Genomic DNA, 13,882 nt, shown 5'->3' on the forward strand with positions numbered 1-13,882 from the left:
TCCAATATAATCCTCTCTCTTTCTCTGACTATTCTGTCAATCATTGATTTAGTTTCCTGATTCATAGGCCTATAGGCTATCAGTGGGCTGGTGGTGGTGAGGTCAGGTGTATAGAGTATAGAAATTATAGAAATGTAATCTAAATTGTATTTCTATTGTATAGAGTCAATAGTCTACCTTTAGTCTCTATTGGGGCAGGGGGCATTTCATATATTGTTAGTTCATGATAACACGGATAATATTCTAATGTCTACTGAAATATGAGAGGCATTCATAGTATTTCCTTGAAGAATGCTGTTGTTATGGTTCCTTGGATGGGCAGTATAAACATGAGAACGAAACGTTTGGATAGCCATGAGTAATAGTTAAGTCAAACTGAGAGCATAAATTCACTTCACCCCCGACAGAGCGGGGTAGAACGGTTAGGACGTAGTCAATTCTGCGGTGTGGGCAGGCTCTCTTTTGATCATACTTGTCGGTGTCCATATATGGTTCGTGATGTCACGGGCCGGAGGTTCCGTCGATATAAAACCGATCCGACGGTATCCCCCTTGGAGGAAATCTAAGCAACTACCAGGTTCACTAGGGCGCGTTCAGTGTACTCGTCTCTGACGGCCCGTATACAGTAATTGCTTATAAAATAATACACACTTTTAGAGGCAAACATGAAAGTCTCAAGCATAGATTGCCGTCGCCTCAAGAAGATTATCAGGAAGGAATGTGGAACTTCTCTCATTGTGGATTGTCGACCTTATTTTTCGTTCTCGAACTCTAATATCAAAGGCTCTGTCAATGCCAACCTGAACTCGGTTGTTGTCCGGAGATCCAGAGGAGGGCCGGTACCTCTTCAGTTTGTCATCCCGGATGAGAAAGCCCTGTTACGGCTGCGAGAGGGGAGCATATCGGCAGTGGTAGTTCTTGATGACCGAGCTCCTCACTGGCAGAAACTGAAAAAGGACAGTATCGCACAGATAGTGATTAACACGCTCAATAATCTGGCGAGTGGGACAAACATCTGTTTCCTAAAAGGTGAGAATTGTTACAAAATTCTGAAATCATTGGACTATAAAACTCGAAATCCATTATAAGTTTGTCTGGGTAACTTTTTCACTAAGTGTCCAGGGCTAATTCACTGTCTGAAGCCACTTGAACACAATGTTTATTATAACCGATTGGCTACGCTAATAAATTATGCTATTATGAAAACTATATTTTGAAGATAATAACATGAAATGGTTGACATTCAATATGCCTTATAAAACATCCTCCCTTTTTGTTTAGAAAACTGACCCATATCCCCATATCTTCAAATCAACAAACAAATTTAAAAGGCCTTGGTATTGTTTTCCATGGACTGACCTATGACGCAAAGTCATTGTTTTATTTGACCGTGTTGTAGCAACCTTGTCATTTGAGCAATACACTTCTCCGGTCGAGCTCTCGAAGAGATAAATGTAATGTGAGCGTCAAAGTAGTCCAGATGAGTCAGTGCGCGAAAGGCTCGAAAGAGAACTCGAGAACTTCATGACTGGTTGTTCTGAGAATGTTCTATGTGTGAATGTTCACAAGGAAAGCATACATTTTCTATCATTCGTTTCGAACATGTATACCTCTTCCTTTCGACTATGTGTCAGAACCTTTCATTTAAAGTCTGTCAGATTGTCACCTTGTACTCATAGACCTAAATTGATTATTTTAATTGAAACGCAGATGAATTACGACGTTAGAATAAGGTTATATGACGTTATAATCCATTATAAGCACATCGTTTTCACGGCCTAGTATGAGGCCTAAATCTAGTTGGCAAATGCTGACATTCATGACGCACAAATAAACATTTAATCATTTTTCAATGTTTTATTTAACCTTTATTTAACTAGGCAAGTCAGACAAAGCTGTCTTTGGTGTATAATTTATTTTAACATTTCCCCTGATGGAATACATTCAATTGTAGGCTATTGAATTTCATTAAAGTATTAAATGTATTTTGTATTGTTCTGTGTATTTACCAGGGGGGTTTGAAAACTTCCATGGCCAGTACCCTGAACTTTGCACTGAGGTCGTGAATCCCGTCGGGGTCGACCAGAACAACGGAACCGAAACCGGGAAATGCGGGCCGAGTAACACCCTATTCTGTGAGAAACTGAGCTCCAACCTCAAACCAGATTACGATCAGGTATGGAAACGAAAACAACTTCCTTTTTTAGCCTGCTGCCTATTCTTTCATGGTTAGGTGGCTAGCCACTTCCCCTAGGTTGGGCTGGGGTTTAGGGTTCAGGCTGCAGGGTTTTTGACTGAGTGGAATATCCCTGTTAGATAAGAATGACTGTTCTGTACTGGGTTTAGTCATACTGTCTTCTTGGCAATTCAAAATAGATTCATATAGCCGAATGTACTGTATGTTCAGAGATATTTGTGGACTTTATAGAGCACATTTAGTTTCATTCAAGGAAAGACATCAAAAACAAAACGCCTACTCATAGGATTATAAAAGGCACATATTGTCTAGCTGATCTTAAATGTACAGCTGTACATTCATAAGGATAATATTTTGTCTATGGAGTCAGATATGTTACTGACCATTCTCAAAACAGTGGCCTCCACCATTCAACATTCTCTCCGACACACGCTTGGTATTAGCTTTGACCTTCACTGCATCCCAGTCATCAAGAGAAGATGGCCACTAGTCAGAGACCCCCAGCTGACATCAAAAGTCCTTTTATAACCTTTTCATCCCTGACCTTATCCCTACCTCTTACACCATCATGATAGGCTAACACAATCTGTTTACAGTACAGAAAATGTACTATTGCGTCTTGCACCGTACATACCTCTCAGTATCTCTATTGATGTATGTACTAAAGGTGTAGGATCTTAATTTGATCACTCTGTTGCAGAATAACTTTGTAGTGTATTTGAGGTTTTAAAAAAGGTTTCTGAAGTTTGTAATTTCCACTTTGAAATTTCAAACTTGATTTTCCCTTGTGAAAAATGTATCAACCCCTACAAAAATATCCATTTATAATAATCCACATAATAATTAATATTTCCTGTTGCTGCAGGATTATTTTCCTGCTGTAGAAAACTGGCTCAAATTAAGATCCTACATCTGTATTTGAACTCTACCCGCCCATTGTTGTGTCTTTAGGAAACCCTGTGTGTCATGTGCTGTATCTCTGCCACACTCTGTCTCTACCGCTCACAGATTTAATATCACTTTGTTGTGTCTCCCCTCTATCTTGGCTCACACACTCTGCAGTTCTTATGTCTAATATCTCCCCCCCTTTATTATCTACCCTCTCTCTTCAGGGCAAGCCTGTGGAGATCCTTCCTTTCCTGTACCTGGGCAGTGCCTACCATGCCTCCAGGCAGGACTATCTGAGTGACCTTGGAGTCACAGCCCTGCTGAATGTCTCCAGGAGGGACACCAGGCCTTCCAAGGGCCACTACGACTACAAGTGGATCCCGGTGGAGGACAACGTCACAGCAGATATCAGCTCACATTTCCAAGAGGCCTTCCAGTTCATTGGTGAGTGTCGTGGTCTGGACATTTTGTTCTCTTTTTTTCCCTGCTCTCTTCTCCTTTTTTTCAGATTTCTTCTCTGCTCTTTTCTTTTTTCTTCTTCTCTCATGGAAAAGATAGGATTCCAAGTCCATTAACAGAGGGGATGGGGCAACTCAATTAGAATAGTTCATGGCTTCACTCCCCCCCCCCCCCCCCCCCCCCCCCCGCCAGTCTAAAAGGAGGACATGCAACAACCTCTCACTAATCTGTTAGCCTCATCTGCCTTCCTTCCATTTCTCTCTCTCTCTCTCTCTCTTTCTCTCTCTCTCTCTCTCTCTCTCTCTCTCTCTCCTTTCACAAATCCCCAGATTGGCTTCATTCAGAGAACAGCTTCTGTGTGCTCCCTCCCCCTCTCCTCACTCCCTTCCTCCCTCCCCTACCCCTCCCTCCACCTCTCTCTCATCCTCCTCCCTCCCCTACCCCTCCCTCCACCTCTCTCTCATCCTCCTCCCTCCCCTACCCCTCCCTCCACCTCTCTCTCATCCTCCTCCCTCTCCTACCCCTCCCTCCACCTCTCTCTCATCCTCCCCCATTTTAAGTTTAAAAAGAGATTCTCTGCAATGCCGTCATTGCCTCCCGGCTCACAGTTAATCTCGGCTAGTGGCTTTATTGCGGGTTATTATCGGGTGTGGTCAGTTCACTCAGTCAGTTTGTCTGTGTGACAAATGTTGTTAGCTAGCCTTACTCACTAATGGTGGGTGGAGGGTTTTTGAAGGAGGGAGGCTGTGTTCACAGACACAAAGGTACACAAAGGTTGTTTAGTTATTGTTTATCTGGGTCATATTCATTAGGGCAAACCGTAGCGAAATGTTTCGCAACAGAAAATGAAAACAAGCATTTATTGGTCAACTTCAGGTAGTGTTTCAGTCATTTTTCTTCTGTTTGGTACCAAAGGAACTCAACCATGATGCATGTGTTCAGAGACAGAGCCTTGAGGGAACAGAGAGTGAATGTGTGATAGAAAGAGGCTTGAAGTGTTGGATAATAGCGCTCACAAAGATGTTGAGCAGCCTGCACTTCTATTTATAAATATAATATCCAGGCACAGCCGAGGACAAGCTTGAATCTCATTCTCACCCACCATGGAGGCCTCACCTGACCTGTATCAATGGTGGAGGTGTTGCTGTTGTTCTTCTTTGTTTTAAGCCCCCACATTTAAGCGTCTTTGCCTAAGCCCGTAAGCATTTCGTAAGACAAAGAGGTGTCCTTCTCAGCCCATGGCTGAATCTTAACAGAGGATGTCTCCTTGAAAAAAACAATCTTCAATTAAATAAAATCAAACTGGATTTATCACATGCGCCAAATACAATTGGTGTATACTGTACAGTGAAATGCTTGCATACGAACCTTTCCCAACGACGCAGAGTTTAAAAATAATTATACAAAATGAAATAGTAACTAACACAAGAGGAATACAATAAAATACACAAGAATGGAGCTATATACAGGGAGTACCTGTACCAGGTCAATGTGGGGCTATATACAGGGAGTACCAGTACCAGATCAATGTGGAGCTATATACAGGGAGTACCAGTACCAGATCAATGTGGAGCTATATACAGGGAGTACCAGTACCAGATCAATGTGGAGCTATATACAGGGAGTACCAGTACCAGATCAATGTGGAGCTATATACAGGGAGTACCAGTACCAGATCAATGTGGAGCTATATACAGGGAGTACCAGTACCAGATCAATGTGGAGCTATATACAGGGAGTACCAGTACCAGATCAATGTGGAGCTATATACAGGGAGTACCAGTACCAGATCAATGTGGAGCTATATACAGGGAGTACCAGTACCAGATCAATGTGGAGCTATATACAGGGAGTACCAGTACCAGATCAATGTGGAGCTATATACAGGGAGTACCAGTACCAGATCAATGTGGAGCTATATACAGGGAGTACCTGTACCAGGTCAATGTGGAGCTATATACAGGGAGTACCAGTACCAGATCAATGTGGAGCTATATACAGGGAGTACCAGTACCAGATCAATGTGGAGCTATATACAGGGAGTACCAGTACCAGATCAATGTGGAGCTATATACAGGGAGTACCAGTACCAGATCAATGTGGAGCTATATACAGGGAGTACCTGTACCAGGTCAATGTGGGGCTATATACAGGGAGTACCAGTACCAGATCAATGTGGAGCTATATACAGGGAGTACCAGTACCAGATCAATGTGGAGCTATATACAGGGAGTACCAGTACCAGATCAATGTGGAGCTATATACAGGGAGTACCAGTACCAGATCAATGTGGAGCTATATACAGGGAGTACCAGTACCAGATCAATGTGGAGCTATATACAGGGAGTACCAGTACCAGATCAATGTGGAGCTATATACAGGGAGTACCAGTACCAGATCAATGTGGAGCTATATACAGGGAGTACCAGTACCAGATCAATGTGGAGCTATTTACAGGGAGTACCAGTACCAGATCAATGTGGAGCTATATACAGGGAGTACCAGTACCAGATCAATGTGGAGCTATATACAGGGAGTACCAGTACCAGATCAATGTGGAGCTATATACAGGGAGTGTTCAAATATTCACTCATTGCATCCAAATCTAGAACAATAGGCTTGTTTCTCTTTATGAAGAAGACACATCCCAATTCCCCGAATCTCTGGATGAATTCAATGTGGTGGAGGTAGAATATTCTACTGTCAACCATTTAGCTGGAAACAGAGGATAAAAACAGCAGTCAAGAACATCTTTAGGCACCCTATTCCCTATATAGTGCACTACATGTAACCAGAGCCATATGAGTCCCAGTCAAAAGTAGTGCAATATGTAGGGAATAGGGTGCCATTAGCCAGAGGATGGGTCATTAAAACACCCCCAGGCTCTCTAGCTGCCTCTCAGAAAGCCTCCCAGCACTCCAGATGGGAGCAGCTTAATGATTCATTCATTCAGTTTTCACAGGATCGGAGCTGTCAGAAACCATCGCTGGCTGTTCCCCCCCGGTGGCTCATACATGTGTGTGTGTGTGTGTGACACAGATAGAGAGAATCTAGGTTTGTGTGTGTGTGTGTGTCAGATAGAGTGTGGAGGAAGTGCATGTAATACTGAAGGAGAATAAGTTCCCTCCTCTCCCAGCCGTGGTGAACTTAGTATAGTACTGCTCAGCTCCCCCACAGGCACGTAGGAGAGAGAGAGACATGGTCTCGTGTGCAGCTGTGCAGGGTGAGTCAGTCAGCCCTGCCACAGTGTGTGTTTCTAATGGGAGAGTGGTGACTGAGTGGCAGCAGGGCTCTTATAGGTTCTGTGTGGGCGAGAAGAGAGGAAGAGCGAAGGGGTGGGGAGGCAGGTGATGATTAGACACTGAAGAACAGGATTCAATCTCTGCGTTCACAAACTAAAATAGCTCTGACAGCACTTGTTTCCTGTGAGAATTTAGCCAGAGTGGTTCTATTCTAGGATGCAGTTATCCTATTCAATTCTTCTATATTTGAGTTACACAGTGTAAGTGGCTACGTGGCCATACTCCATTTCTGACCAAATGTAACAATGTAATATAGCTCATGTTTATCATGTCATTAACGTAAATGTTACCATTTTGTCTCCTCTCCAGATGGTGTGAAGCAGACAGGGGGCAGAGTCCTGGTGCACTGTGAGGCGGGCATCTCCCGCTCCCCGACCATCTGTCTGGCCTATATCATGAGTACCAAGCGGCTACAGCTCGAAGAGGCCTTTGACATCATCAAACAGCGCCGCTCCCTCATCTCGCCCAACTTCAGCTTCATGGGCCAGCTGCTGCAGTTCGAGTCTGAGATCCTGTCTTCGACACCTATTACCGCGGCAACGACCCCCGAAACCGCCATCGAACCCGCCACGCCCTGTTGCATCGGTAAAGAGACGGTCTCCTTCTTTGGGAGTTCGAAAGAGTTCACATTCAACAAAAATAACTTTGACTTTGAACCTTCCACAGTTTTCGCCCCCCTCCCTACCTCCTTCCTCACCCCCATGCCTCTTCAGACTCCTCCACTCCGCCATTTTAAATTGAGCCCCATAACTGCACTGCCTTAAGATGTGACTGTTAGTAGGTCTCAGAATACTTGAAAAATAACAATAACAAAATACAAATAAAATGCTCTATTTGTCTGGTGCTGGCACAAGCCAGTAACGAAGTGGAACGGCTGACAGAAACAAAGACTGAGAGAAGATATTGCGTTGATCGTCTATATGGGATTTTTCATTCAAGTTGGGAAAAGTCCCTGAAATTCAGACTACAGTCTTTGTTTGAACTTTGAACTGCAGCGTGAAACCACAAAGACTACTGCAATACATGCCTTAGGTTGATAATGTGATGTTTTGCCTATTCACATGCCGCATCAAGGCATTTTAACCTAATTTATTTGTTACATCTTGTCCGTCTGATTGTCTGTGTTTTTTCTAAATACAAATGTGGATGCCAATAAATGTTTCCACCAAAAAGTACCTTTGTGTTCATGTTCTCTTTTTCTCAAATATGAACCTTATAAGAATACAATTGTGATATATATATATATATATATATATATATATATATATATATATATATATATATATATATATATATATATATATATATATATATATATATATATATGAGGCCCTATAAAGCCATGTTTTATTTATATATATATATATATATGGAGGCTGGTGAGAGGAGTTATAGAACGACAGGCTCATTGTAAAGGATATGGAAACTAGGTTTGACTCTGTTCCATTAATTCCATTCCAGCCATTACAATGAGCCTGTCAAATCAAATCAAAGTTTATTTGTCATGTACGCCGAATACAACAGGTGGGACACAATGCATAGTCCGGGTAGCTGTTTGATTAGCTGTTCAGGAGTCTTATGGCTTGGGGGTAAAAGCTGTTGAGAAGCCTTTTGGTCCTAGACTTGGTGCTCGGATACCGGTTGCCATGCGGTAGCAGAGAGAACAGTCTATGACTGGGGTGGCTGGAGTCTTTGACAATTTTTAGGGCCTTCCTCTGACACCGCCTGGTATAGAGGTCCTGGATGGCAGGCAATTTAGCCCCAGTGATGTACTGGGCCATATGCACTACCCTCTGTAGTGCCTTGCAGTCAGGGGCTGAGCAGTTGCCGTACCAGGCAGTGATGCAACCAGTCAGGATGCTCTCGATGTTGCAGCTGTAGAACCTTTTGAGGAACTGAGGACCCATGCCAAATCTTTGTCGTTTTCTGAGGGGGAATAGGCTTTGTCGTGCCCTCTTCACAACTGTCTTGGTGTGTTTGGACCATTCTAGTTTGTTGGTGATGTGGACACCAAGGAATTTGAAGCTCTCAACCTGCTCCACAACAGCCTCGTCGATGAGAATGGGGGCATGCTCGGTCCTCCTTTTCCTGTAGCCCACAATCATCTCCTTTGTCTTGATTACGTTGAGGGATAGGTTGTTATTCTGGCACCACCCGGCCAGGTCTCTGACCTCCTCCCTATAGGCTGTCTCGTCATTGTCAGTGATCAGGCCTACCACTGTTGTGTCGTCTGCAAACTTAATGATGGTGTTGGAGTCGTGCCTGGCCATGCAGTCGTGGGTGAACAGGGAGTACAGGAGGGGACTGAGCACGCACCCCTGAGGGGCTCCAATGTTGAGGATCAGCGTGGCAGATGTGTTGTTACCTACCCTTACCCCCTGGGGGCGGCCCGTCAGGAAGTCCAGGATCCAGTTGCAGAGGGAGGTGTTTAGTCCTCCTATAGCACCTCCCACAAGCCTCCACAGGGCAACATGTGCTACTACTTACAACTATTAAGCCTTTCTTAGTCCCGGGTGGGACATATAGGCCACAACAATCTTCTGCCACCGGAATCTGTCTTTGGCCACAGCAACATGCACAACACAACATACAACATCAAATATTGCCAATCAATAAACCGTCCCTAAGAGGGGTGCGTCACTTGAGTGGGTTGAGTCACTGACGTGATCTTCCTGTCTGGGTTGGCGCCCCTCCTTGGGTTGTGCCGTGGCGGAGATCTTTGTGGGCTATACTCGTCCTTGTCTCAGGATGGTAAGTTGGTGGTTGAAGATATCCCTCTAGTGGTGTGGGGACTGTGCTTTGGCAAAGTGGGTGGGGTTATATCCTGCCTGTTTGGACATGTTCGGGGGTATCGTCGGACAGGGCCACAGTGTCTCCCGACCCCTCCTGTCTCAGCCCCCAGTATTTATGCTGCAGTTGTTTGTGTCGGGGGGCTAGGGTCAGTCTGTTATATCTGGAGTATTTCTCCTGTCTTATCCAGTGTCCTGTGTGAATTTAAGTATGCTCTCTCTAATTCTCTCTTTCTTTCTTTCTTTCTTTCTTTCTTTCTTTCTTTCTCTTCTTTCTTTCTTTCTTTCTCTTCTTTCTTTCTTTCTTTCTTTCTCCTTGCTGTCCCAGTCCACCTGGCCCTGCTGCTGCTCCAGTTTCAACTGTTCTGCCTGCAGCTATGGAACCCTGACCTGTTCACCGGACGTGCTACCTGTCCCAGACATGCTGTTTTCAACTCTCTAGAGACAGCAGGAGCGGTAGAAATACTCTCAATGATTGGCTATGAAAAGCCAACTGACATTTACTCCTGAGGTGCTGACCTGTTGCACCCTCGACAACCACTGTGATTATTATTATTTGACCCTGCTGGTCATCTATGAACATTTGAACATCTTGGCCATGTTCTGTTATAATCTCCACCCAGCACAGCCAGAAGAGCACTGGCCACCCCTCATAGCCTGGTTCCTCTCTAGGTTTCTTCCTAGATTCTGGCCTTTCTAGGGAGTTTTTTCTAGCCACCGTGCCTGCATTGCTTGCTGTTTTGGGTTTTAGGCAGGGTTTCTGTACAGCACTTTGTGACATCAGTTGATGTAAGAAGGGCTTTATAAATTAATTTGATTGATTGATCGATCACAATCATTATTTGAACCGTATTTCAAATGCAGTAACAAAGTAATCAGTGGAAGTTGGTGGGAGGAGTTATAGGAGGACAGGCTCATTTTAAAGACTAGAATGGAATAAATGGAATCAAACATGTTTGATACCATTCCTTTGATTCCATTCCAGCCATTAAAATGAGCCCATCCTCCTATACCTCCTCCCACCAGCCTCTTCTGACACATATGCATAATTAGGACAATGGATACATAACCATACAGCAGTAGGCTAGGCCAAGAGATTAGCATTAGGCAACAGTGACACCTGCAGCGACCTAACAAGATAGAGATCCAAACTAGAACACTCCACTGGCCACTGACTTTGAAATGCATGCATGGACACGCCCACAAATGTAGTCTATGATGACTACATTTTAGCAATTTTTAGTTAATTAATGATACAGAAGCATTGTTGACCAGGCATGCTTAGACTTGCCTAGTTAAAATAAGGTAAAAAAAAATATATATATATATATATTAAAAAAAAAAACATTTTCATTCAGTGTCACATTTAGGAAACGATTATAAGAATGGGTGGCCTGTTTCTTCTCTCTCGTGTTTAAATATCCCTCCCTCAGTCCTTCGTTTGGCGAAGAAAATACAGTTTTTCAAAATACAGTATTTCAGTTTTAAATACTGTACCAAAATATACTTTCTCTGTCAGCTCTTTGACGTCCAACAATCTCACGCATGAGGACCATACCAAGTACAAATAATGGGTATGTGATAAAACAGAATACTAATAATAAATATGTTGTATGTACTTGTATGAATCAAGTTCACATTTATAAATATCCTTTGTATATTGATATTTCAACGGGTAAACGAGTAACATTTTATATTTCGATCGTATCTAATATTAATTAATCTAAATATCTACGCTCCCCCTCTTTTCTCATTATTGACTGTTCCATTTCATCCCGCTCGTGACGCCATTTTCCTTGTTGTTTCTCTTTCGGCAGGATATTTCAACAAACTTGGATACATGCATTTTGAACAAATATTCACAATAATCACTTTAAAGGCCCACCTTCCCTTTATTGAAGGAGAAGGGGTATTTATTGAAGTTGTTTGTTTTGCTTTCTGAGGAAAGTTCCTGATTAGGCGACCATGTACATCAAACAGGTAAACTAGCGGCGTGAGCTCCATACGACCCGATCTATGAAAATGATGCTTGCGGCCTAGCCAGATAGCTAGCTTTAGCTAAGAAGTACTGTAAATAAATTAAAATGTACATGTAGCTAGCTAGCTGGATATAGTCTACAATACTGCACTTAGAAAAGTAATCTACAACAATTTTCATGTGCCGGATTGCAAACAATTCTGGACCATGTCTGTCAGTAGGCTAGTTAGCTCAGATACTAGTAGTGGTGATGCTAGTCGCTAGCTAACGTTATAGTAGCTAGCAATATGTGGTAACTTTCTTCAATCCAGCTAACGTAACTAGTTAGGGAAGCTAATTATCTTGCCAGTTAGCTATCAAGACAAGCTGTTCATAAAGTAGTCACATTAGCTAGCTATTAAGATAACGTTGTTTGTTATTAGCTAAGCTAGCTCGGAAGATACTGCCCCATCCAGCTTGCATAACATTAGTTTGACTATTGACATAGCTAACAAGCTAGCTGGCTAGCAATTGCTGGCAGCTAATTTCAACATCCTGTGAAAATAAACTATTGGTGGATGTCTGAATCGTTAATTCAATGCAATGGTGCTGTAACTAGCAAGCTTGGATCATTTCAGATTTGTGATAGCAGTTGCACTTCCCTTCTTATGCTCTCAGGTCATCATCCAGGGGTTCCGAAGTTACAGGGACCAGACTGTGGTGGATCCTTTCAGTCCAAAGTCCAATGTCATCGGTGAGATTCTGCAAAGTTTACTCTCTCCCAAAACCTCTAGCTATCTTTAATCATCAACAACACATCACGATGTAGGTAGAGGAAACAATGGGCTGCTGCCTTTCCATCCATTGATTGACTGACATTTCCCTCCCTGTATGTTGTTTTCTCACAGTGGGAAGAAATGGATCTGGAAAAAGTAACTTTTTCTACGGTACGTGCGTGCTCTCCCCTGTCCTCTTCTGATGTTTTCTACCATATGAAATTAGAAGAATATAAAAAATGGTGATGCATTTATTTGCTGTATATAACAAAAACACATTTTTTTTTTTTCTTTCAGCCATTCAGTTTGTGCTCAGCGATGAGTTCAGCCATCTTCGCCCCGAACAGCGCCTGGCCTTGCTCCATGTAAGTAGTGGAAGTTATACTAACATTCATGGATATTATATAATCCTCAGTCTGTTGTTAAACCCATAACACTGTTATAACAATGTTATTCCCTGTCACTGCAGGAGGGAACTGGTCCTCGTGTCATCTCAGCTTTTGTGGAGATTATATTTGACAATTCTGACAACAGGTTGCCGGTAAGATTCTCACCAAACATGATTGTCACCTTTGACTATTTAGTCAGTCATGTTTAGTTTGATATCTCTCCGTTCGTTGGTCAATAAATTCACTCTCCCTCCAGATCGACAAAGAGGAGGTGTCCCTCCGCCGTGTCATCGGCGCCAAGAAGGACCAGTACTTCTTAGACAAGAAGATGGTGACGTAAGTGTCTGTTGACTACACGTTTGTTGTGACTGAGCAAAGATCGAAAATTGCCTCTCTGTTTGAATATGTAATCATCATCTAATCAGTAATCATGTATGTTGATTTTGTTCCAGTAAAAATGACGTCATGAACCTCTTGGAGAGTGCTGGTTTCTCCCGTAGTAACCCCTACTACATCGTCAAGCAGGGCAAGGTAAGACGGCACTATGAACATATGCTCTAAACAGGCTCCGTTGTGCAACATTCATTGGTTATTTGCTGCAAACATGTTTCTTTGCACCACTGTGCTGACTAAATATCTGTTCATACAACCCAACGTCTCATACAATGATATCTTAGATAACATGTTTTCCCTTGTCCGTAATCTGTGTCCAGAACAACCATATAACTTTCTACATAAATTATACAAAGAATACCTTTAATATGTTTCGTCTCCCAAATGGCTACCCAGACTATTTGCGCCCCCCCCCATCTTTATGTTGCTGCTACTCTATTATTAACTCTACCTACATGTACTTATTACCTCGACTAACCGGTGCCCCCGCACATTGACTCCTGTACCGGCACCCCCTGTATAGCCTTGCAATTGTTATTTTACTGCTGCTCTTTAATTATTTGTTACTTTTATTTCTTTTTTTTGTAGGTATTTTTCTTAACTGCATTGTTGGTTAAGGCCTTGTAAGTAAGCATTTCACTGTAAGGTCTACACCTGTTGTATTCGGCGCATGTGACAAATAAAATTAGATTCATCATGTATCCAGATCAACCATATAACTTTATACATAGG

General features: G+C 42.8%; 2 protein-coding genes across 3 annotated transcripts in view; both read left to right on the plus strand.

Annotated features, from left to right (window-relative positions):
* The first annotated feature begins 553 nt into the window (after window positions 1–553).
* Window positions 554–8,021, plus strand: LOC106564480 (dual specificity protein phosphatase 5). Its single transcript, XM_014130596.3, has 4 exons — window positions 554–1,029; window positions 2,013–2,176; window positions 3,310–3,529; window positions 7,156–8,021. The coding sequence occupies exons 1-4, from the start codon at window positions 666–668 to the stop codon at window positions 7,608–7,610; spliced, it is 1,203 nt and encodes a 400-aa protein (XP_013986071.1). The 5' UTR covers window positions 554–665; the 3' UTR covers window positions 7,611–8,021.
* A 3,377-nt stretch (window positions 8,022–11,398) lies between these two features.
* The window catches only part of LOC106564479 (structural maintenance of chromosomes protein 3), a 28,668-nt gene continuing 26,184 nt past the window's right edge, over window positions 11,399–13,882 (plus strand). For both annotated transcript variants that reach the window (XM_082958755.1, XM_082958756.1), the window contains exons 1-7: window positions 11,399–11,615; window positions 12,271–12,346; window positions 12,501–12,539; window positions 12,666–12,733; window positions 12,838–12,909; window positions 13,014–13,093; window positions 13,210–13,288. In XM_082958755.1, coding sequence (XP_082814881.1) covers window positions 11,601–11,615; window positions 12,271–12,346; window positions 12,501–12,539; window positions 12,666–12,733; window positions 12,838–12,909; window positions 13,014–13,093; window positions 13,210–13,288 — 429 coding nt within the window. In that variant the 5' untranslated portion in view covers window positions 11,399–11,600. The remainder of the gene's footprint in view (window positions 11,616–12,270; window positions 12,347–12,500; window positions 12,540–12,665; window positions 12,734–12,837; window positions 12,910–13,013; window positions 13,094–13,209; window positions 13,289–13,882) is intronic.

Source organism: Salmo salar, chromosome 12 (genome assembly GCF_965601325.2).
Source record: "Salmo salar chromosome 12, fSalSal1, whole genome shotgun sequence".
Taxonomy (NCBI): Eukaryota; Metazoa; Chordata; class Actinopteri; order Salmoniformes; family Salmonidae; genus Salmo; species Salmo salar.